The sequence below is a fragment of the Manduca sexta genome, chromosome 7, assembly GCF_014839805.1.
Source record: "Manduca sexta isolate Smith_Timp_Sample1 chromosome 7, JHU_Msex_v1.0, whole genome shotgun sequence".
NCBI lineage: Eukaryota > Metazoa > Arthropoda > Insecta > Lepidoptera > Sphingidae > Manduca > Manduca sexta.
Window position 1 is genome coordinate 10,021,843 of NC_051121.1, and position 26,417 is coordinate 10,048,259.

The window sequence follows — 26,417 nt, forward strand, 5'->3', positions numbered from 1 at the left end:
TACGTTCATAATATAATGTTAAGTTTTTAAATAGGTCTGTTGATCTAGATTTATAATCTATTATTTATATTATTTGTCAGTTTGTCAATTTGGTTTGTCAGAGTTAGTCATTTGGTTAGTCATCTAAATTAAAATTATGGTGTAAAAATATACAAAAACATACGTAAAATCCAAAAAAAAAAACAATGATCCAACGAATAATGCTATTAATTTTGTGCACCTTAAACATCCATCCGAGACCACAATGCAGGTTACATTCGCGAACACATTTTCGAGAACCACTCCCTATAATCATAAGGAATGGAAGATTGTTGGAACCTACGGATAACTTCGGTGGTGTTGAATTGAATTATGGAGAAACATTAACTATAAGCTGCGAGGGATCGGAGCTCATACGACATGCAAACGCAAATAGGGTTGTTACAACTGCAACTATAACTTGCGTAGGTGACGAAATGTTCAGAAATGATGAGTGGCTCAATGCTCCTGCAAGATTTTCCGCCTTCACTTGTCAGGAGGCACCACGTCACACCAGCAGACGAACTAACAGAACATGCTTTGAGGGAAACAAAATCTTCGAAGTTGGTTATACGGTACAAAACGAATTCTATCCAGTGTACGAATCCTGCTTCGACGAATCCAGACTCAATGCCGTCTATTCTAAATATACTCAAAAACCTTACAACGCTTTCTATCAAACTCGAGTTGAGCGTCCATTTTTCATAGCTGAAAATATATATGGTTTTACGCCAGTGGAAACGTTATTCTCGCCGCGGGGATTAAGAGCTTCTGTGGCGCAATTAGTCGGCACTATGATTGATAACTATGTCACGAAGACAGAGAGTCTATCTCGTGGCCACTTGGCAGCTAAAACAGACTTTGTGTTTGCTTTTGGAGAACGAGCGACGTTTCATTACGTGAATTGCGCTCCTCAATGGACAGGATTCAACGGTGGAAATTGGAATACGTTGGAAGTAGACCTAAGGAATCACGTGCATTCGGCTGGTTACGATACTATAATTTACACTGGCACACTGGGCGTCACGCAACTCTTCAATCAGTACGGTGCGAGGATTGATATCTACCTAGACACGGACGAGAACAACAATCCAGTGATCCCAGTACCTCAATATTATTATAAAGTTGTTTACGAGCCTTGTACCCAACGTGGCATTGCTTATGTAGGGATAAATAATCCGTACTACACTCCCGATGAGGCAAGAGAGTTGTTCTTCTGCGAAGATATTTGTAGGACGTTGAGGAGTAACTTCTCATGGTTGACGTGGCATCCAGATAACCCCAGTGAAGGATATACCTTCTGCTGCTCTGTACCTGATTTCAAAAATACCGTCAATCATTTGCCATCTTTCGAAGTGAGCGGACTGCTGATTTGAATTTGTTTCGTCTACTGTGTTTGTATATATATAATAAATCATGTGTTTAGTTCATTTGCCTTGGGTCATTGTTCTTAGAAACGTACATTGTATAGCAACAGTATTGCCTTTATCAGTTTGACGTAATAGCTTGACCTAAAGATGGACGATACTGTATTTATATAACATTTCCGTTGTTTTAGTCAGTAATGCTAACTTACATAAATTCTAACCCTTTAAAGTCGTTATACAATTAACCAATTAAGCAATTAAGGTTTCTGAGAGATGAAGTTATGTATAGCAATCGGATGTCGAGTCATAACAATTACGTAGTCTACGATGAATTTCAATTGAATTTATAAACGGCACATTAGCAGAAATCTAATTATATTCGCTGTTAATGAGTGATTTGATTGAGGTATTTATAGCGACAATAAAGCTCCACTCCCTTTAGTACTTGTTAGTGCTTTTCAAAGTTCAGAGTGCGAGGTGTTGTGCTAGGTTGATAAAATGCGTCTAGTGCTGGTAAATATTCCTAGGGACAAATATTTGACAATTGTATATCTTGGCTACTAGATAAAGTCACCTTATTATATATTTAATTATGAATTTATTTTGGTGTTAGGAATTAAAACATCTATGTCGTTGAGATTGAATTTTTTATTATCAATTCATATTTTTATTTCCAGATATTGTGTATTGCAGTAATAATAATAAAATATATTGAGGCGGGAGTGATAACGGGTGCATCAGAAATATGGAACAATAATAATATTGACTCATCGGGTACATATCCTGCAAGCAATGCACTCCTTGAGGAATATAAGTTGAAGAAATCAATGACACCAACAAAATTTTGGATGTCTAAAAATATACCGCTGTTCAAAAAAATACCTAAAGACTTCGCGAAATCTGTTAACGCGCGATATCCGGACACATTTTACAAAGAACTTTACGGCATAAAAAAATTAGAAGAAAAAGTAAAGATTCGTTTACATAATATGATGAAAAGTAATGCTAAATCAGAAATTAATGATGCATCTCTGTTATCGGATTCTGTTGAACAAGTAAATAAGGATATTGACATGCAAAATAACGAAGATGCTGTTGAAATTTCTTTATCACAGGATGATACTACTGAAGATACATTATCGAACATAGATCAAGAGATGGAAGATGAAAGTAAGAGGCTCATAACAGATTTTGTTCGATCTCGTACTGTGATACCCACTAAATCTGACTGTCACAGTGAGTCTTCGGAGGAGAAGAAGGATTTGGACGAGTTTATTTTCATGTTGAACGAGCAGGGTCCATGGGAAGACGTGGTGGATGATGTCGAAATGACTACCCAGGTTTTCATAGAAAAACCAAGGTCTAAAAGGTATATATAATTTCTGCCAAATTGAGATTTCATTTATAGCTGAATATTTTGATTTATGGTTTTAATTTAGAGTCTATTTCTTAGTAATATGTTTGATCTTAGTGGGTAATATGTTTGATTTTGATATTTTTGTAGAATAAGTATGTGATAAAATGGACAAGCCTTTATAATTCCTAAAATAAAACCCGGGACCTCGATACTGAAGTCTTAAAGCAATGTGACAATGCCACCGAGGTGTAAATTTTCTCCACCGAGAAGTTTATTTTGATTGGTCCATTTTCACTATCGCAATAGGGGACCGGCCTATGCTTGATTTTGTACGTTATTCTATATGTAATGGTTAATAATACGAAAAAGAAGCACTCCTGTGAAAACTGCATAACAATTGGTTAAAAAATGAGCGAGTAATTCATATTTAAAATATTGTAACGTGCAGAAGTGGGCGCGATGTGGGGATATCGCTTCGTCTCTTTTTTTCGCACGCGTCGTAATTCCCGATGACGTCACATGTGGATATTTCGTCTCTTTTCTGTTTCTTGTTAATTACCCCTTCCACCGAAATTCAAACACTTATAACTTGTTGATTTTTTACCGGATTTTAATAATTCCTTCTGTGTTATAATTTATATTATGTAAATATTTGATAATAGTAAAGAACAAAAATGAGTCCGGTACCCTATTGGTATATTGAAATCTGTTCATAAGTAGGTTGGATATTTTATGCTCTAACAAAGAGTTCTAAGATTATATAGAGCGGGCATTAGCAAGATTGTCATACAAAAAATTTGCGCTTATGTGATGGTTACTCAATCTACCTTGAAATAGCAAAACACCAATGTAAAATACTTCATATTTTTTGCACGTTAATTTGAACGTTTTTAATGCGAATATTCGCATATTTTCTGTAAATATATTATTTTTGTATTAATTTCTAAGGACGCTTCAGCATCTTGTCATACGGACATATCAATTAAGATTCTGATTCTGATCTCCGGTCTATAACTAACTATATAGTTTAATGTCGTTGTGTTCTAAACTTTTCCCTGCATTTCAGAAGAGTGAATATGATAGAGGAAGAGAACATGGGGTCTACCGTGTCCGGATTCAAGTTCACCGGCCACGACATGAGGCTCAGCAACGATTTGTATTATAAGAATATTAACTCTTAGTTCATCGTGTTTATTTTGTCAATAAAACGTTAATTAATTTTAGTGTAGCGATAATTATTAGCTATTGTAATGTAATTGGAATAAGTTTGTGGTTGACACTTTTTTGTCTGATAATATACACGGTTTAATGCTACTTGACTTAATAAGAAGAAAAAAGTGCTGATTTTAAATATGTATGAAATTTGTATTTTGTTGTTTAAATATGTATGCGGCGATAGCCTAGTTGGTTGTAGAACGGACTGTCGAGACGAATGTCCGCAGGTTCAAATCCCAAGGGCACACACCTCTGACTTTTCTAAAATCATGTGTGTTTTCTTTGTGAATTATCACTTGCTTTAACGGTGAAGGAAAACCTGAGGAAACCTGCATACCTGAGGAATTCTCTATAGGAATTTTCGAGGGCGTGTGAAGTCTACCAATCCGCACTAGGCCAGCGTGGTGGACTAAGGCCTAATCCCTCTCAATAGTAGAGGAGGCCCGTGCCCAACAGTGGGACAGTATATTACAGGGCTGATATTAATATTATGAAATTTGTGTCGCATAAGTTAAGTAGCCTTTCAACCGTCAATATGTATTCTAATCACTATTTAAGTATTGACTCATGCAATTCACGTACAATATAAATAAATACCACTCAGTTGCGCTCTCAAGCGCGATATCAGATGAGACGCTGTCAAAATAAAATCGGCATTTTATGATAATTCTTATTTAATAAATCCATACATCACTTTAAATGAAGTGTTTCGTCTTTTATATTTGCTGTCACAGTTTATCAATCGGTGATTTTGCCAATGTCGAGTAATAATAGTGGATACAAAACAAAAAGAGACTATAAAATCAAATCGCCATTTTTACTTTCAATATATGTGACAGATTTTGACAGCTGACTTTTGTGTGTAAGAGCGCGAAACTCAACTGAGAACAAAGTCTCAAGTGTCAGCTTCAGCTTTATTTATGAAATACTTCAATACTTGTCTATTTAAAATTTTACTCAACAATAAAATCGGTTTTTTAAATGGCCTTAAGTTACTTCATTATGTCATCAGTTTTTAAACAATTAACGGATTGTCACCCTAGTTCTGTCATATAATTTCACAGATGTAGCTTTGATAATCACAATTTTCGTTTTTAACCGACTTCAAAAAAAAGGAGGAGGTTATCAATTCGACGTGATTTTTTTTTATTGTCACCATTGCATGTAGTCCAACTATCTATTTAAAATAAAACAATCATAATTGTAAATATTATTTATTGAGTTTTCTACAAAAAAATCTTACATTTAAAGGCACCTAAAATGTACACACTTATCCTACGTACAACGTAATGGCAAAATATTCATATCTTCACGCATGTTACACATGAACTCAGGCAGCGAGCGAAACATAAATAACATGTAACCTAAGGGCAAGAGATACGCACCGGCTGGTAACTTCTTTCACACCATTCGAGTGGAAATATACTAAGAGCGCCCGCGAACGGTCAATATGGACTGATGGTTTGTATTAAGACTTGTTTGTCCTGAATGAGGGTATTATTTAAAGCTACTATTGTTATGTATTTTGTATTAAATAGCGAAAAATTAAAGAAAATATTTTCTCTACCATTTTGGGGCCAACCCCAGACGTATCCTATCACATTTATAAACAAAACATTCATATTATCAGTTTTATTTAATATTCTAAATTTCCATATCAAAGCGTTTATAAGTTAACAAACTAATCTCGATTGAATTACTCCAAACATTAATAAAAAAAAGACACTATCATACATAAAAATTAAAATACTAACTATACATTGAAAAATTAAAGCATCAATCGAACCGTCAATCCGTAAAGTGATATTGACCGTCCAGTGCGCTGTGTGTGTTGTACTTGCGGATCCTAACTGACTGGGCTAGTTGTCGTTTCGGCGCGCGGTTGATAGATGGCGCTATTTCTTAGTTAGTCTGAACACGTCGTTGAGTGGCGCGTACGTTGTCCGCGATGTGATCGCGTTGTACGCGTAGCTCGGTTGCGCATCCGCTCGCAGGATGACCACACCTGTATTATGAAATATGGTATTAGATGTTATATAAACTTTTTTAAATCACGTATGATATCACATTATTGATTATTTTAAATGATTAAGAATATTACAGACATAAAAAATACCTTAAATAAATAAATAAATAAACCTATACGTCCAGTTAATTACTAGCCATGTGGACTATTGACAGCATGTTGATGATTATCTTTTTTATTAAAAACGTATTTATTTAAATTATTTATCGAAGACTTGTTTGAACTTAGGGTCGAATGACATTACATTAATTCAGATAAAACCTACGCTTTGTATTTACATTAAGCCATGACTTATTTGACGACGGCATTATTTAGAATTTGTCTTTTCTTATTTGATACGTCATTTCAACTTAATTAAGACACATAGCAGTATTTTATACTAATTCGTAACGGTAAAGAGCTAAACCTCAACTTTAATGGAGGTTACAATACAGGCTGTGCCTAGTATGAGGACCACTAGCAATGTACTTTTAATGTCTTGAATTGTTCTCTTATTAATTATAAGACTTGTAGACATTATGTAACGACGTTGAATAGTAATAAATAAAAAAAATGAATCCCCAACATAATATAGACCAATACAAAGTTGATTAACTTATTAAACAAATCAATCTAAAAGCGTTAATGGTGTTATCCGACCACCGCATGCGCTACAGAACAAGTGCGACACTTTCTACCTGACGGGTTCACTTTCACTTTGATCTTCGTCTGCGGCGAGAGCACGCCGTAGTCCACGTCCTCGTACAAGTCCTGCAGATTAAATCTATACTATTATATAAAGCTGAAGAGTTTGTTTGTTTGTTTGTTTGTTTGTTTGTTTGTTTGAACGCGCTAATCTCAGGAACTACCGGTCCAAACTGAAAAATTCTTTTTGCGTTGGATAGCCCTTTATTCGTGGAGTGCTATAGGCTATATATCATCACGCTATACCCAATAGGAGCGGGGCAGTAATGGTTAATCTCAGGAACTACCGGTCCAAACTGAAAAATTCTTTTGCGTTGGATAGCCCTTTGTTCGTGGAGAGCTATAGGCTATATATCATCACGCTATATTCAATAGGAGCGGAGCAGTAATGGCTAATCTCAGGAACTACCGATTCGAACTGAAAAAATATTTTTGTGTTGAATAGTCCTTTGTTTGTGGAGTGCTCAAAGTTATATATCATCACGCTATGACCAATAGGAGCGGAGCAGTAATGGCTAATCTAAGGAACTACCGGTTTCAACTGAAAAATTCGTTTTGTGTTGGATAGCCCTTTATTTGTGGACCGCTATAAGCTATATATCATCACGCTATGACCAATAGGAGCGGAGCAGTAATGGCTAATCTCAGGAACTACCGGTTTGAACTGAAAAAATATTTTTGTGTTGGATAGCCCTTTGTTCCTGGAGTGCTATAGGCTATATAGCATCATGCTATAACCAATAGGAGCGGAGCAGTAATGAAACATGTTGCAAAAACGGGGAAAATTATGAGTTTTGAGAGCTTCCGTTGCCTGCGCTGCGTAAACGGTTAAAGTTATGCAACAATGATGTATGACGGGATTGTTTCACTTAAAAGTTCTAAATAATATAACAAAAGTCCCCCGCTGCATCTGTCTGCCTTAACGTGTTAAACTCAAAAACTACCTAACGTATTAAGATGAAATTTGGTGTGGAGACAGTTTGAGACCCTGGGAAGAACATAGGCTCCCGGGAAACTACTATTTTTATAACGGAAAACTTTAGCCTGAAAAACTTTATAACGCGGGCGGAGCCGCGAGCAAAAGCTAGTAAATAATAAAAAGACTGCTAATAGTTTGCGAAATTAGGTTAATATTCGCGATCATATAATATCAGCCCTGTATTATAATACTGTCCCGCTGTTGGGCACGGGCCTCCTCTACCGCTGAGAGGGATTAGGCCTTAGTCCACCACGCTGGGCTAGTGCGGATTGGTAGACTTCACACACCCTCGAAATTCCTATAGAGAACTCCGCAGGCATGCAGGCTTCCTCGCGATGTTTCCCTTCACCGTTAAAGCAAGCGATAATTCACAAAGAAAACACACATGATTTTAGAAAAGTCAGAGGTGTGTGCCCTTGGGATTTGAACCTGCGGACATTCGTCTCGGCAATCCGTTCTACAACCAACTAGGCTATCGCCGCTAACCTTCGCGATCATATAGGGAACCACAATAAAAAAATATGATAAGTAGGTATGACCTCCTGTTAATTCAATGTATATTTTTTATTGGTTTTTAGTTAAGCCATTGTGAAAGATTTTAGCTGAATAAAAGTTCCATAATATATTGTTCTTACATAAAGAGTAGCCTATATCTAAGACATGGTCTAGAGTTTACTTCTAACATTCACACGCTTACAGTGCACCACACTGGCCTAGTACGAGTTGGTAGATTTTACTTTTTTATGAAGATCTACCAGGTCAACAACCTATTCTCCATGTGTTAAATTGGACGATAATTGATAACTAATTTACACAAAATTTCAAACACAATGTTATTTATTTACATATTAATTATAGTCTAAAGTTTTCAAGAACAATCAATGACAACCCGACCTTAATCGTGAGAATTAATCTGACACGGTTGACTCAAGAATATGTCAATATTATAAGGATATTGACAAATAAGTTATGTTTACTTAGGACTCGAATGACCTGCGTCCAAGATCAAGAGAACAAAACATGTACTGCGCACTATCTGAAATGTATCATGGTCTCAATAAAATCTGTGGCCGATTATTTTATTTCAAATGAAAAACGAACATTCCCCATTATCCGAGTAATATGCCAATATTTAGAAAAATATATTAAATTTGTCGATTTTTATGAATTTTCTAGTTGCACCCGATTTCAAAAGATTATTTATTTCGACGTATTCTGTATATATTTTAAGATCTTAAATTGTAAATTCTTCACTTCAACTTTTAAGAATTGCTTCCTACAATGACAATGATAGTCTAGAACCTAAAATCCGAAACATCTGCACCGCAGTTTTCCTTTCATAAACACATCCAGTCAGTGCCGGATTCACTACCGCCCATAGGCCGTGGCCTATACGGCCTATTTACAAATCTATGACTGCATCCAGTTCTATTTAAGGTTTTAAAACATCAATATCAACGACAATATCCTCTCGAATATAAAAATCATCATCCTTACCTCAACCCTGTACCCGGACGGGTTGTTGAGTCCGAGCTCCCTCAGAGTGACAGCCACGTCCGAGGGCGTCCCGTCCGTCCGTCTGTTCACAAACGCCACCGCATACGAGTAGTACTGGCCCTGGATCGGCAGGATCGGCCTAGACCAAATCTCGATGCCTCGGTGCTGGAGAACGAGAGAGGAACAATTAGTGGAGTCAAATGTAGGATCAGTAGATACTGTATTTCAATGCCCCCATACTGGGGCATGAGATAGGAACAATAAGTGAAGTCAAATTGGATTAAGCAGTTGCAACATTTTTAAAACCATCTTCACTGCTGAACAAAGGCCTTCTTTTAATATTTCCAGGACATTCCAAACCAAATCTAAATGTCTCAATAAAAATGTATTTAAGCAGCATACAATTTGCTCGCTGACAGGAGTGGGTATCTACTTCCAATGGCTTATAATAAAATGGCGTAATACAAAAACTATTTATTTTGCACAATCAATGGTTTCAAATACCCTATAAAGAAACCTTTCAACAAGCCTTTTTCTCAGGTCAGTAATGCATCTATGATCGTTCTGAAACTATTTATAAGCGGTGTTAAAAATTGCTTCCATCGTTCCAAGTCGCTCGGTATCTGAATGCCTCATTGCTTTATAGCCAGATAATGATCTATTATGAATTATTGAATGCTCCATTTAAATATAACGTGACACAACAATTACGTATGAGGTAGTAATGACAAAGCACTTGGGAATTCCAACCGTAACTTAATTACAATTCTTTGCACGCTCATTCCTCCTCTTACGTTTAGCAGTAGATTTCCTTAGGCTGATGATGCTACTTCCTCACCTTGTATATCCTTCTGCCCTGAATGCCGAGCGGGTCCTGGTCTACCTCGATGATCTTCCTGTTCTGCAGGATCGCCTTGTACTCAGGCCTGATGGTGCGCAGGTCCACGCTCATGAGCAGCGGCGCCGCCAGGATAGCCCATATCGCGAACTGAGTCTTGCTCTGTTCGTATGACAGGCCGAAGTTGCCGATGATCAGCTAGAAGGAAAATATAGTTGTTAGGAATTGTGCTAAGTTAGTTGGTTAATCATAAAAAAGCATTATTTGTAACTCCCTTCAAAAATACTTATATGGTATTACGAATTCTGATAAAAGACTAATTGCAATGTGAATACGAATGTGGCGTAGGCAGCATTGCTATGAAACTATTCTCAAAGTAAGCGTTAAAGGCACAGCTATGATCAGTAGCCTTAGAAGGTCTGGAACTGACTAAAACGGGATTAGGATTTATGAATAAAGTTGTAAATATAAATTTTTAGTCATCTTACTTCGCAAACATTAAAATACGTTTCGGTCATTTATTCGGTCATTTCAATATTTTACATACGTATTATTCTGTCTGGACACAAAATATTTTGCCCTCTAATCAAATGTGATCATAGCAGTCATGTCACGTATACGTTGTATTAACATTAAACCAAAAAACAAAAATATCTGTATTGTTACAAAAACTCTAAAAATCTAATAGCAAATACGCCAGGAAACAAAATATCATCATAGCAGTCGTGTGACTGTGTCACGTATGCGTTGTATTAATATGAAACAAAAATAAAAAATCTGGATTGTTATTAAAACTCTAAAAATCGAATAGCAAATACGCCAGTAAACAAAGAATCTCACCATGTCAGGGTCATTCCAATGTCCTGGTCCAGCATTAGGCACGATAACGTCCTGATGGTTTCCGTAGTAGTCTATGATAGACTCGACGGACGCCCACGAGTCTTGGATGTCGTCGAAGTTGCGCCACAGGTTGCAGTGCTCTATGATTGACGAGAAGTTGGGCTGGAATTTATAGACATTAGACAATACTTTGACGAAATCGAACGATACAATAAATAAAATAAAAAAATATTTGACTGTAAAAATGTTTTACATAATTATAATTTGATTTCGGTCAATATTAACTTTATCACCAGATGGAAAGCAGTTCTTACCAGAGAATAACGGACAAGAAACTCTAGTGGTTTTTTCATAATACTTTTAAGGTATAAGCTATAGTGCATGATACAAGTAAAAATACAATTAGTTTTTTTATTATTGTTTAAAGCAAGTATGCAGTAATCAAGAGGCCGAAAAGTGTTGTTTATTATTTCGAAGTTATTTAAGAATTTATGTTTCTTTACGCTAGGCAAATTCTTGATTCACATGTTGTTAACTTGTGCAATAAAACGTTCGAAAAAAAATTACCAGCTTATTATTTTTTTAAATTACAAAATGAACTTTTATTATTCCATTAGAATCAAATTTGGAAATAATGTTTGTATACATTTACTAAACGAGTCATACATATGCGCTTCACACGCAACATTACTTGTAACTAGGTCAAAGTGATGATTGACAGGTGATTTCTCCTTATAAGCAATTGAATACAAATCTAACAGAAAACTATAAACTGTTTCTAACACCTCAAATTTTAACACAAACCAAGTTTAAGTACATAATAAGTAGTTGATTCATATTCTTTGATCACATCTATATAATTTACTATGGGAAAAACATTTTGGGATGTTTACAAAATTCTGTACTTATACAGGTAAACACAAAAAAATAAATTACACCAAAGATTTATCTAAATTCATTGAAATTTAGAAAAAAAACAATGATAACAATTAAGATCTTGTAAGAAAATTAAAAATATATATTTTTTATTGTTTTGAATACAAAACGAGCTTGCCGTTCGCTTGATGGTAAGCGACAAGACCGCCCCTAATCAGTAAAAACCCCATCCAACACTTTGAATAACAAAATATTGTTTGGTATTCCACTGCGCTCACCATCCTGAGACATGAGTTATTAAGTCTTATGTCTAGTAGTACCTTACGCTGGATGAGGAGAGCGGAGGACCGAATAGCGTGGCGCGCTTTAGGGGAGGCCTATGTTCAGCAGTGGACAGCTGTAGTCTGATGATGATGATGATGTCTAATAGTTAAACTTTGAATAACAAAGATCCTCACCTGAATACCGGCGTAGATCTGGTACACAGGCCAACTGCAGGAATACACCATCTGACGGCCAGTCAGGTTGAGCTGGCGTCCGAATTCGGGGTAACCGTAGTCCATGTCCACAGGGAGAGCGTAACAACCGTCCAGTTTCACGTAGTCCACCCCCCAGGATGCGAACGTTGATGCATCTGTAAAAGACAGTGATGTTAGTGGAATTGTGAAGAGAGTACTGCAAGCATTATTGTGAAAACACGATGTGAACGAATGGGTGTGGTTGGAGTTAGTTGTGTGGAAGTTCTTTCATGATTTGGAAGACTCATTGTGGAATATTCCAGGAATAAGCTTTCCTATACGTTATTTCTGAATTAAAGACATCTATTTGTCAAATTTGATTTAATTTTATTCAGTGGTTTGGCTTGTTTTTACCATTTTATAAACTTCCGCATTTATAACTCCCTGGCAAATTATAAAAAGGTCCTATGTTAGTTTTTATATATATGTTGAAAAATGAGACTTAAAATTTTCATGTTAATAAAAATTAGGAAAGACCATCATTCCTACTTGATTTATCTTTTAGGGTTATTGCATTTGTTTACTGAAAAACACATAGAATCGTGTGATATACATAATGAAATTTGTACAAGAAATATAACATAGCACCAAGTAAAAGTGAACCAGCGAATTCATATTTAGTAATATGAAATTTTGAGGCACAGTATAAACCATCAAGAATTGATGAACTTTATTTATCACTTTATGACCATCATTTCCATCTTCATGATATTTATTCAACAAACATTAACAACAACATTGTCACCAATCAACATGTTTACAGCTCGTTTATATGCGACATTAACTACGCTAATGAACACTACCGAATACAGTATACACATTAATAAGTAAGGAAATCCGTAAATCAATGAATATTAATTCCTAAACAATTTGTGACCAATAAAGCGTGCACTTTTATGTATGTATCGTGTTTTGAACACAATAATAACTATGACTTAGAATATTTGACATTTCCTAGTTGACGTTTTATATTTTTAAAATTCAATTATTAATTAACATTAAGATTTAATGAGACGTCAGTTGTATAAGCATTTGCATCTAATATACTACAGGCTCATCTACAACAATTTATATAACTGCACCTATCCTTTCTGAGGCACTGGCGCGAAGTTATTTTGTTTTTCTTATATTATGATAAGCGATACGACTGCCCATAAACAGTGAAAAAACCATCCAACATTTTGAATTACAAAGTATGGTTTGGTATTCCATTGCTCTCGTCATCCTAAGACATGAGATGTTAAGTCTTATTAGGTCCGGTAGTAACACTGGCTACAATGTCTTCAAACCGGAACACAGTGACTACACACTGCAGCTTGGCGGCAAAAATAGCCTATCCTACCTATCCAGGCGGACTCTCACATATGAGAAACCTACCACCAGTAGTTTTTGTATTTAAAAAGCAAACATATGCCATAGTTACACTTGCAATAAAAACTGTTGTTATTAGATAATAACATAACTCATTAACTAACTCGAAATAGGCCGTCAATTAAATAAGATGATCGCATTATATCGAAGCAATACACAATGACGCAAGTAATTTTGCAATAAATCCAATTTAATTTCAATGGTGAAGTGTTAATTTTTCTTTGTACTCGTCTTAAGGCGACGAACGATTAGTATCAAACAATCTATCAAGTTGATATTATTAGGATGTATGCTCACTGAGCATTTTACTTGCGTTTGTAGTAAGTCGTACGCTCGTAGAAAATAAACCGTCTGCAAATGTCTTAAGGTTGACATTGATAAGAGCAGAATCAAAGTGCGCCAAATCGAATCACATTAATTCAAAATGTGGTGATCCGACTCGGCTCTTAGCTTATCTAATGGACCCATAGCAAATGGTATACCAAACACCTAATGGAAAGTCCAAAAGTATTCTTATCATAAGTATCCAGTGCGTATATCCAGGCGCAGCATCTGATTATCGACCTCAAGATAATGTCGAAATAATGATAATTTTTCGTATTGGATGTACAACTTTTAATTTATGCACGACTCTTCAAAACGCGCAAATTTATCCAACTGTCACGGTTCTATACAAGTCTTCAGTTGGCTATTAAGAACTACAACACATTTGCGAGCCAACCATCACAAAACATTTGCTTCTTGTCAGCAGACTCAAAGTCCATCGCTTCACGACTACTGAGTAATTATCTACCTTTCCATCATGTATGTATTTACATTACGTGAAGCCGCGTGTGAGGAGCATCGCGTGCACGGCGAGTCAAACGGCGCGGCGCGGAGCTGCGCAGACGCAGGCGAGGAAGTCACGATCCGTCATTACCGCTTACAACTTGCGAAATGTTGCTGTTTGGCCAAATTGGTTTCGGAGTTCAGTAACGTTAGATTCGTGCTTTTACTAGTGGGTAACGAATCTCTTCTAAGTAAAGTATTGCTCAGGCAACCGCTAGCGGCCTCGCGCGACTTTTATTCGAAGGCCGCTGTTGCTCAGTGTTAATAATATTTTTGAAGACATGTGAAGTTTATCAAGACGGGAGGGCATCACTAATCAGTAGGCGAGGTCCTAACTAATCAGGACGGCATGCCGAGTGAATAAGTAATCAGTGTGCGATACTAGGTTAATTTATAGAATAATTTTACTGTATTCAGATGCTCATTAATTTACTCGCCCAAACCAAGACAATCTGTAATTTTGAAACACTACAAACCTCATAATATCCATTTATGCAAATACTAGGAATCCTGTATTTCTCAAAAGATTTACGCTCTTGCAATCCTAGATCTAGTTTAACATACAGAACCACTTAACCAAACACTCACGTGCACTTAATGTTACACGTTGTTACGCAGCTATACGAATTTAAAGCATGTAACCGTTCAGTGTTAGGTCATTGGAGAAGTTACATCAATATCATTTCAATATGTAGGCTGGTACGTAATGTTAGATGCGTTGGGACACCGAACCATTGTTTTGTAATTGAGATTGGACTTTAATGATAGGAATTTTGTATGTGGATTTTTTTTTATTGCTTTGAATGATGAGACGTGCTTGTCGACGACGTTGGCTGTCAATAATACTAGCCTAGCTAATAAGTATTTCAAGTTCTGCTTTAAACACCCAATTTCGTAGAAAAGACGAAACTTTCTTACCTTGCTAAAAATGTATGTATCTAAATTGTTTTTGCTGGTAGTAGTACATATATTCTATTGCTGGGATAGCGACCACCGTACACAAGGTATTAAAACCCGCCATAGTGGCCCACGTAAGTGTGTCGCGTTCCGAGATCAGCCTGTGTATATCCTGTTCCTGGCCGGCATAATTGTGTCGACTATCGATGGGCAATAATCTCTCGTCAGTCGACATTCTATTGGACCCCTCTCCACTTACCATCAGATGCAGTGGGGCCACTTAGCCGTAAACGTATACAAATATTTGAAGTAATATACCTCCAGCCAAGTGTCCGACGACGCCGGGATACCCCGCGCATGTGAAGTTACCGTAGTCCTCGTAAATTCCGAACTTGAGGCCTTTACTGTGCACCTGTGGACAAGGGAATAAAACATCTTTAGATGACATATTACAAAACATCAACAAAATCTTGAGGATTAGCATTGTTTCCTTATGGAATGTAGAAGAGTTCTTTGCTTTTAGATGGTGTTTGAGTTCAGTAGTTTGAATGAACAGTCAACCACGTAAGTAGCTGAACAAATTAAAAACTTCAATTCACCTAATAATCCCGAAAGTGAAATAAAGGGGGGTAATGAATTATTGTTTTTTCAATTTTTTATCAACCTATCTACGTAAAAATTGACCTAGCACCTTATAATAGTGAGCCAGCGAAATCTACCAATATAACAGTATATTTGAAACTAGCTTATGTCTACGGATCGGCCTCCATGGAATGATTTTTCGGTATAAAAAGCATCCTATAGCATTCAGAAGTAATGTAGCTTCCTATTAGTAATAATACGACGATGACTTAATAAAGGTCACAGGAACACGCTGAATGCAGGCCGCTTTCGACAAGTCCGTCTGGAAATCTTTGGGGTAGGCCTATATTCAGCAGTGGACTTTATGTGACTGATGATTAGTAAAAATAAAATCAAAATCGCTTTAGCAGTTCCTGACATTAACGCATTCAAACTGTCAAACTCTTCAAATTTATATTAGTATAGATATGTACGTACGCAAGTGCCAATTACGCAGAAATATGTATTCGCCTGCGTATTTAAAAGGAGAACATTCATGTAGGAAGCTTTGTGTTGAGGTCAAAAGTGCAGGGTCGGGTCTCCGATGAATATCAACTAGATGTAACGGCCTTCTTATGATTTTTATAGTAATATTTGTCCATGACTTCGCCTTGTTTATTCTTACCATCGTTGTCTCATTTGTTGTGGTACAATAGTTTAAAGAAACTTCATAAAAACACCTATTGGTTTATATATATTTATATAATATGAAGTTATAATTAGGTACTAGTACTCAGTGAGCATTAATCACAAACATTTTTGGTTTCTAAAATACAGTGAATTAGTTCATTCATTGCAATAATACTGTTGGCCTGATCTTACCATATCGCCCTTCGCCCACAGGGCTACTGACAAGCGACTCGAAGTTTTGTAGGCGTATCGTATCAGTCGCCATTAGCTGCCGTATTTCAGTAATTTCAGATTCCAAACGTGTTATTGACTCTTTTTTCTCTTGAACAAGACTAACGTTTATTAGCCTGACAAGGGTCGGCTTATACAAATACACACTGGAGTTTTGGGTGAGCGATTTAGGCGCTCGCAACCCTTAGAAATTAAGTGACTATGCTGAGAGAAACCCACTAAAGGTTTACAAACCTCGGCTCTGGACGGTCACTGGGAGAGGATGAGATATTAACGATTCGGTACTCGTGTCGCGTGCGGAACATATAGAAATTGTATGGCGCCAATTTACGACCCACTGTTAGAATATGCACACAAAACTTCAAGCCGCTTGGTAGTAGAACTGTGTGTGAAGAGCCTAAGAATTCAAAACCGTATATTTCATGAGCAAATTACATTCAATCAAAAATATTTTTCCACACCAACTAGCCGAAATTAACTATTCGTTCCTAAAACATTATTACAAAAAGCACAGTTGCATCATTACTTACATTTACATTCAATATACATCGCAATAATAGGCGATTATTATAACATTAGGCGACATTAATAAGATATCTAATGTAATAATGCTGGACAAAAACAACGAAACGTGGCTTAATTAGATCGGAAGATATAATTTGTTTGTTGCGAAACGATTCGTGCAAAATGTACTGGTTCTTTATGGTTGATATAGACCGGTCGCCGGCCGAAATATCAAGGTTAGGGTAGGGTAAAGCTTACGAAAACTGATAAATTACTCGCTAATACGTTCAGTGTATACTGATTTATTTAGATATCGCCTACAGCTCTGATTGCAATAGGTTGAATAGGAAGTTTAAATAGTTCGTTTTGATTTATTGTTGATTTTAATCGTGTAGTATTGAAGAGTCAATATTGATGGTCATATATAAGGGCGTATTAAATATGCTTAAATCTAAATATGATATTACTGAATTTAAATTCCTTAATGAATATGAATATTTTTCTGAGGTGGGCAATATTTAAAATTAGTAAATTACTAATAAAACTATTTTTCGGCTTTTGTTGTGTTTTTTATATTATATTATACCCCCATGGGAGGAAAATCATAATATTAAAAACCAGGATAAAATCTGAAAAATAGTTTTATTTCTATAGTAAATTCAATTAAAGAAAAATTTATTGAAGTTGAGACATCTGGAAGACAATGACTCCTGCATAAGCCAATAAGATTCTAAAATGATCAATGTTATTTCGATATTTTTACTCCCATGTCGAATAGGTAATATTTTAATACTGGCTACACAGCGTAATTTATCAACCAGAGATAAAAAACGCGCCGCATGTCAATGTCAATCGCAGCTGTCAATGTCAGTTACGTCATAGAGCTCCGGGCATAGAGCATGGCGCATTGTTGACTGTTTAATAACAGTATTTAATAATTGCACGCCTACACTTCGATTATAATGTTGGCGTAAATGAGTTCATAGATAATACTATGTTTATGATTTAAACGCTATAACGACGTAATGTAAGGGAATTAGTATTTTATTAGTATATTGTACTCTTCGATAATTTATAGTTATGATATTATTATATAAAATGCTCTGTTGAATCATTAGTTGCCACCTAAGTTAAATCTATTATTAATTTAATGACAAAACTTGCTACATTTAGGTGACGTAATATTTTTCTGTACTTCATAATGGAAATCCCTTGTAACTATTAAGAATGGTTGCGGAAGCCTTTAAGCTATGGCAGTTATACACTATCAAAAGACTATGCCGGCATAATTGTATCGACTGGTGATAAACATCATTCCTCAGTCAACAATATCTATGGCCCCACTCTACCCACCATCGTAAGAGGTCATTTTGCAAGTACAAAACAACATTTTGTATGAAATAATATATAGATAAATTCATATTCTGGACAGCGGCTGTGATGAAAACTCCGCCATACCTTGCGACGCGTATAACGGTTCCGGGGTCAGCCAGTGTATATTCAATAAGGCAATCTGACATAACCCCCATCTATCGTTCGAAGACGTAACATTTCCTACATAAGATTAACATTTTACCCTTAGAGAACTTGCTAAATCAAAAAAAAAAAAATTTCATTCAAAACAGTATTTTGTAATTCAATATTATAGTGTTAGTATTTGTGACATACAATGGCGAATGAATATTAATAAAATTAGAGGCCTTTAACCTATAGAGGGGTTTCATTTAAATATAAATTAAATCATTAACATGTATTGGAATTACATGTTAATCATTAAAATTTAATAATTAACATGTAATTCCATTTAAAAATGAATATACATGAAATAACTAATCACATTATAATATGGTAATAAATCTATACTATTATATAAAGCTGAAGAGTTTGTTTGTTTGTTTGTTTGTTTGTTTGAACGCGCTAATCTCAGGAACTACTGGTCCAAACTGAAAAATTTTTTTTTCGTTGGATAGCCCTATGTTCGTGGAGTGCTATAGGCTATATATCATCACGCTATACCCAATAGGAGCGGAGCAGTAATGCCTAATCTCAGGAACTATCGGTCCGAACTGAAAAGGTCGTTTTGCGTTGGATAGCCCTTTGTTTGTGGAGTGCTATAGGCTATATATCATCACGCTATACCCAATAGGAGCGGAGCAGTAACGGCTAATCTCAGGAACTACCGGTCCAAACTGAAAAATTCTTTTGCGTTGGATAGCCTTTTGTTCGTGAAGTGCTATAGGCTATATATCATCACGCTATACCCAATATGAGCAGAGCAGTAATGGCTAATCTCAGGAATTACCGGTTCGAACTAAAAATTCATTTTGTATTGGATAGCCCTTTGTTCGTGAAGTGCTATAGGCTATATATCATCACGCTATGACCAATAGGAGCAGAGCAGTAACGGCTAATCTCAGAAACTAGGAGTTTGAACTGAATAATTCTTTTTGTGTTGGATAGCCCTTTGTTCCTGGAATGCTATAGGCTATATATATCATCACGCTATGCCCAATAGGAGCGGAGCAGTAATCGCTAATCTCAGGAACTACCGGTTCGAACTGAAAAAATATTTTTGTGTTGGATAGCCCTTTGTTCCTGGAGTGCTATAGGTTATATATCGTCACGCTATGACCAATAGGAGCGGAGCAGTAATGAAACATGATGCAAAAACGGGGACAATTTATTAGTTTTGAGAGCTTCTGTTGCGTGCGCTGCGTAAACGGTTAAAGTTATGCAACAATAATGTATGACGGGATTGTTCCTCTTAAAAAGTTCTACAAAAATATATCATAAAACAAAGTCCCCGCTGCATCGGTCTGCCCGAACGTGTTAAACTCAAAAACTACCCAACGTATTAGGATAAAATTTGGTATGGAGACAGTTTGAGACCCTGGGAAGAACATAGGCTCCCGGGAAAATATATAGCGTGACTTTTATAACGAAAAACTTTAGCCCAAAAACTTTATAACGCGGGCGGAGCCGCGGGCAAAAGCTAGTTATATTCTAAAATTAAAAAAAAATATTGTGATGCGGCATGAACTTCTAAATTTGAATATAAACCTGCATGAACAAAAAAAGGAAATAAAGAGGCTTATTAATATTATTATTTATTACAGTAAGGCTTACCAAAAAGCGAACGTCATTTGATTAAAAAAAAAAACAAAACAATCACAATGAATATTAATTACACGGATAAATCTCTCAATGGAACACGATAAATTTAAATAATCTAGATAGCGAAATGTACAGTGGGTGGAGGCTTGTCCGGGCGTGTATAGCGTGGGAAAACTCCACGAGTTGCGAAACTAGACGCTACCGTGAACAGCTTCCTTTATCTTGAACGCTCGTTAGTGGGTTGGAGAGTGTGACGTAGAGTTATTTGTTTATGGGCGGATTTTACTACTCATTAATATAAATGCGAAAGTTTGTGGAAATGTTGGGATGTTTGTTAGAAGGAAATGTAGAAAAAATTAAACGGAGATGGATAGTTTTTGAGACGCGGTTGGACCAAGTCCTGCGTTAACACATAGGCTACTTTTTATTTTGGTAATTGCTCTCATTGGATATCAAAGAATCAAAGAATTTTTAAATATTTTTTTTCCGGATTTTTAAATAGATGGCGCTAGTGTTGTTCAATGTTTTAGCGACTTTTGTAGCGGGAAAGGTTTTTCACAATGGCGAAGCCGCGAACGGTTGCTACTATTCTAAAAATTATCTATAAAACTAGATAATATTAAATTTCAGTATCTATGTAATAAAAATAAAGGCCTTTTTCATCGTGCATACTATAACAACTTCTGTTGTGTCGCCACACCCACAGCTCGCACGAGTTTCACATTTTGTTTATTAATTTGTCCGGGTTCACCTCTGAAACTGTGGCACAAACTTTTTTGGGCTTTTGGTAGAGATTTTTTGTAGGTTTTATATAATCCTGAGAAGAAACACTTCTGAAAGATTTACGAGTAATTGCTAATTGAAACTTTTACTGTGACAGACCTGCGAGTAATAGCTAATTGAAAATGTATTTAATAATGCTATAATTAATAAACCAAATCGCACAAACATGGCCCTGCGCTTTTTGACATCAACTCAGTTTTCAGATACCATTCATAAATGATATATTGCATGTCACAAAATCTCCTGACAGATCTGTGGAATGGATATCAATGAAATGAGCATTGTACCTCGATATTAACATGAAAAGGATTTGACTCGCTAGTCTTGGACATTATGCTGATTCGTGTGATTATTTAATAATTGCTTTACTGTCTAGGAATATTAATGTATTAGTAACTGTCATGGGAATTTAACCTTTAAAGGAGTGTCAGGTAATATAATTGTTCCATTTTGTAACCTACTATTGTATGAATATTATATATTATGTATTTTAAACAGCACTTACTTACATTTCTTAATAACTTTTCTCTAAACGCTAGTCGTAGATAAGTAGGTACTAAATATATTTACGCTTGGAAGGCAATATCTAAGCGACAGTTAGAATATTTTTGAGTAGAGCGATTTAAACTTTTGATTTTTATAACAAAATTCATAACAATTAAGCTATTTACTTTATAACAATAAAGTCTAATAATATTAAAATGGACCCAAAGACACAAAACCTAGATGAAATTACTTAGAAAAATTTTGCCATTGCAAAAATATAATTAAATTTCGGTATATTTGTCGCTTAGATATGATGGCCTTTAAGTGTCAATACGTTCTTTTACTATATCATTAAGTTTTATTGTAAATTAATTGCCCAAAAGTGTCATGAATTCGTGTGGGTTTGGATTGATTCATATTCAATTCGGATTCCACGGGGACACTATACGATTCTCGATAGAGACGAGAAGCGATTAGTGTGGGTTTGAATGGATAAATTCGTTACTTTACTTGCTTATTGCCTACTTACTGTAATTACTTGGAATTGGTGATATATATTTTTTAAATCTGTGTCAAGGCGCATTTAATGCGAGGGCGTTCTATAACATTTGAGTTTAGTATACGGGCATTTAATAAATATGATCATGCGTGCAAGACTTTACATTTAAAATACATGGAACAATGGCCAATAACTTGAAAAGTATTACACATTTCCAAATTTTATAGTTCCTGATAAAGCGTTTTTGGATGTTGGAAACTTTAAAGAACTTTATTGCATTAGTAAAGTAACAAAACTAATTTCACAAGATATGTTTCATAAGACTCCCTTCAGAAATATCACAGAACTTACTATACATTATAATCTATATACATAAAATTAGTTGCCACTTGTATGTATAAGCATTACTTGAGAACGGCTCGACCGGCTTGACTAATATCTTTTTCGTTGTATTCCTAATTATCAAGATTAGCTTAGTATCAGGGAAAAGTTGTCAATTTGAGTAATATTTTTGTTAGGCCTTTTTTTTGCAGATGCTTATCTCCAAAATCACATAACTGACTTAAGTGAAAATTTTTGTAAGAGTTTAGTCAGTTCCAAATTGAATCATAATTTTGGACCCGATAGGTGGCGCTGTTGACAACACCTAAAGGATGAAAAGTAGTTTACATAAAATGCAATCTGTGACGCAGACTAGTTTTAAATAAAATAAACTATAAAAACTGATGCAACAATCACAAAAAATATTAGCTTTACGATTAGGAGATTATTACCAATAACTTATTATAATTAAAAGTATGTCAAACGTTTTGGCGAAAGTGCAGTTTTGCACAAGTCAGTAAGATTTCTTTTTGTATGCCATCGAATTTGGGAATGCAAAACGAGTTGCAAAAATGATGACTCAGTTATATTTGACATTTGGTATGTGTGCCAATAATTCGAACCAAGTTATTTATAACATATTTATATTGCGTTATAAAGGAAATTGTGTTAATACAAAAACCACTTTATATACTGAGCCAAGGTTAGTTTATTGAAAATTGTTTTTACACGACTCATATCGATGTTTTAAAAGCAATCATATCTAAGCAACAATCAATTTTTTTTTAATAACGCGGTTTAAACTTATGATTTTAATAACGAAATTCAAACACAAACAAACACCCATCTCGCATTTATCTCAAGGAGGTACGCAGAGGCGCACCAGGCCACCCATTTCTAGCCAAATGTGTTCCGTTCCATGTGATAAGGAATAAAAAAATCATGAAAAGACTATTTATAAAAATAAATTCTAATTTAAAAATTATCCTACAGATAATAGATCTAGATCAAACAGAAACGTCTGTCAGTTCCAAATATGCACATAACTCATGTTCGTTATATTTGTCGCTTAGATATTGCCTTTCAAACTTCGGTATAATCACGCATACCTACACCGCATAAATGAATTTATTACGGGAAAGGCTCGAAGGTAAATGCAGTTATTGCGACATCGGGGTCCTTGCTGGCACAGCGCGGGTTATGTATCACTTCCTTCCAATCTGACGCGGGACCAGTTTGGATTTTTAATTGAAGTTACTGCAATATCGTTAACTCGGTCTGTTTGTTGTCGGTGTGTGGTCAATACGATGGATTTGTTTTATATCATAGAGCTAAGTTGAAAATGGCAAGTTCTTCCAGCTGCGTTAATAGTGGCGATAATTTCAACAATTCTCAACGTATATAAATTGCTACGAGCTTTAAATTTACAGAAGCCAACTTGACATGATTGTTCATATGGTAAAGATTGCTTGCGGAAGTCAACTCCTTGAAGTATATTTGTTAATCTAAACCTGGTTTATTGTTTGAATGTTGTCAGTGGGAGGATGACATTTACATTTGAATGGATCTGATGTCGATAAGTTTTTTTACACACATATTTATTAAAATATAACAAAAGAGACATCTTGGAATCCTATACTATATTCAACTCATAATGCTTAATATTTAAACTAACTACAATATTTTCAAATTGGTAGGCTACAATACACATTAATACCTCATTAGAAATAGACAAAGTATTGCTACTTAAACGACTCTACGTCAAACTTACTACCTCACAAAGATTAAACTAACATAAAAAAAAAATTACATGCATACGCAATTCAAAATACAAAGTATCACAATCTGATACAATAGAAATAACTAAAGGTCATAAACGCATATTTAATCCAATTCCAAAAGGTCGCTCTACATAAATATCATAGAGCATTGTCTCGGAGGCGCGGCGAAGGCGTGTGAACCGACTGATACCGCGAAGGACCTCAGATCAGTGCGTCGATAAGCCGACCGACTGTTCTGTACACTTGTACTGTGTAGGAGATTAGGGATAGGGAGTAGAAACAATGTCGATAGTTTCGTTGCTAATGATATCGATGGAAAAAAAGTAGTAAAGTATTTTATATTGTAAGGCTTTACTGAAATGCCAATAATTTATTTACGAAGGTTTCTTAGGAAAAAATAAAATAAATATAATGTTTTTTGATACCAATAGTAATTAACTTAAGGAACATTTTACAGATGTAGCGTCTAGATATCTAGCATTTAAATCCATATATATGTCTAAAATGAATATCTATATTATAAATACTATAAAAAATACACGTAATGAATAAAATACACTGCCCATAAATGTAGATTCAAATGTTGAAATCGATCAAGCAACATTGACGTACAAACTACTTGACCTAAGTAACCTACAAGACACTCGTTTTTCCCATATGGCCACTGATATTTCATTTACTTACCCGTACCTACTTGAATTTAGTTTAAAATAATATTTTAAGTTCAAGAAACTCTATACCTACGTAATAAAATTTTATATTTTCTTTTCAAATATTTCTTCGGTTGAGACCTGTCAATTTATAAAACAAAAAGTAAGTAATTATTGTTTTTATTTCATATTTACAATTACGGAATAAATTAAAGTAGTTATTTTAAAAAATGTAAAGCTGATCCATCGACTACATTTTGTTATCGATAAAAATACATCCAACCTACGATATTTCCCATCTCTAGTACAATTGTTCGTGCGTACCATTGTGGCTCGTTCACATAAGGGCCATTGCGTTACCGCATTATTTTAATATAATGAGTGTAACGCAAGCGTACTGTAAAAAACCGCACAAACAGTATTGCAGCGCTGTTAGACAGTGTTATATTTGCCGTGTGAGTGAAACGTCTTGTTAGTACTATTGTTTTGTCAAGCGTGGATCCAGGATATAACTTTATTACTGGCAATTTTGTTTGATTTCCTATGGAGAGTAATTTTTAATTATGTTTTTAATATGTAGTAATATTTTTTAAATATTGAGAAATAGCATTCGTTGCTACCATATTTTTAATTCGCCTTATCCGAATTATGATGAGAATAATACTGAGATTTTGACATTCATGTAATTAACATACAATTAAGTTTTTAGTTCATTGATGTTTATGCAATCCTTTTGTATACTAATTGTCCTAATCTCTTAATAGTATCTATAACATTATATGTATGTTTATTTACTGAATACTACTTACAAATTGAAATAATCAGCGAGTAAAGAAATGAAATTCACTTTAGTCTACACTTCAGCGAAAAAAGGCGTGAGTGAGCGAATGAGTGAATGACATTCATTATTCCATCGACCCAAAGTAGTGTCTGCGGAACCCTCATTCATTCACAATAAGCTGTCATCTCATTCACGTTTTCATTCAACGAAACACGTCAAACCCTATTAATATTCTAAATTTAAACGACTATGCCTATGTCGTAACGACACAATCTAAAGACGGCGGATGTTGCGTCAAGTTCAGCATATCCTAAACCTTTGAGACGCATGTCTCTAATTTCCGGGATGTTACTGCTATTAAAGGCAAAGATGCAACATATTACTCTCAGTGACTATCGGTGAATATTTTTTTTTCCACATGGCCAATTTCATAATACTTTGTATTTATCCGCCATAGCATATTGGATAGATAGGATTTGTTAAGTACAGTATAATACAGTGTCTTTCATAGATTCACTGATCTACTTAACCCTATTTTTCTCTGAAATCTCAAACTTTTATAACCTATTTCGTGTCACAATCGTTCATAATACTATGTCGTTTAGCAATTGTTACTGTTGAGGGGTTCTTTTTTGCACTTAGCCAGCAGAAGGTCGTGCTATTGTGCGTAATATGCCAGCTATAAGTCTATCCAGCACTCGTTCT

At 35.3% G+C, this 26,417-nt stretch overlaps 2 protein-coding genes across 5 annotated transcripts in view; one reads left to right on the forward strand and one right to left on the reverse strand.

Annotated features, from left to right (window-relative positions):
• The first annotated feature begins 72 nt into the window (after positions 1 to 72).
• On the forward strand, positions 73 to 4,160 carry LOC115446079. The gene is made up of 3 exons (XM_030172635.2): positions 73 to 1,373; positions 2,063 to 2,754; positions 3,809 to 4,160. The coding sequence occupies exons 1-3, from the start codon at positions 186 to 188 to the stop codon at positions 3,921 to 3,923; spliced, it is 1,995 nt and encodes a 664-aa protein (XP_030028495.2). The 5' UTR covers positions 73 to 185; the 3' UTR covers positions 3,924 to 4,160.
• A 995-nt stretch (positions 4,161 to 5,155) lies between these two features.
• Positions 5,156 to 26,417, reverse strand: part of LOC115446055 (alpha-N-acetylgalactosaminidase) — an 81,639-nt gene continuing 60,377 nt past the window's right edge. For 3 of the 4 annotated variants that reach the window (XM_030172606.2, XM_030172605.2, XM_030172607.2), the window contains exons 4-10: positions 15,630 to 15,723; positions 12,156 to 12,331; positions 10,822 to 10,983; positions 9,982 to 10,179; positions 9,144 to 9,308; positions 6,658 to 6,733; positions 5,156 to 5,962 (exon numbers count right to left, since the gene is read on the reverse strand). In XM_030172606.2, the coding sequence (XP_030028466.1) occupies positions 5,853 to 5,962; positions 6,658 to 6,733; positions 9,144 to 9,308; positions 9,982 to 10,179; positions 10,822 to 10,983; positions 12,156 to 12,331; positions 15,630 to 15,723 (981 nt within the window). In that variant the 3' untranslated portion in view covers positions 5,156 to 5,852. The remainder of the gene's footprint in view (positions 5,963 to 6,657; positions 6,734 to 9,143; positions 9,309 to 9,981; positions 10,180 to 10,821; positions 10,984 to 12,155; positions 12,332 to 15,629; positions 15,724 to 26,417) is intronic. The other variant, XM_030172608.2, reaches the window with a different exon arrangement.

What these genes read in the sequence shown, in the direction of transcription:
- LOC115446079 (XM_030172635.2), top strand. Translation starts at nt 186, where the DNA reads ATGATCCAACGAATAATGCTATTAATTTTGTGCACCTTAAACATCCAT. An exon ending in ATCATTTGCCATCTTTCGAA is followed by an intron (nt 1,374 to 2,062) that starts GTGAGCGGACTG and finishes TTTTATTTCCAG; the next exon opens with ATATTGTGTATTGCAGTAAT. An exon ending in GAAAAACCAAGGTCTAAAAG is followed by an intron (nt 2,755 to 3,808) that starts GTATATATAATT and finishes CCTGCATTTCAG; the next exon opens with AAGAGTGAATATGATAGAGG.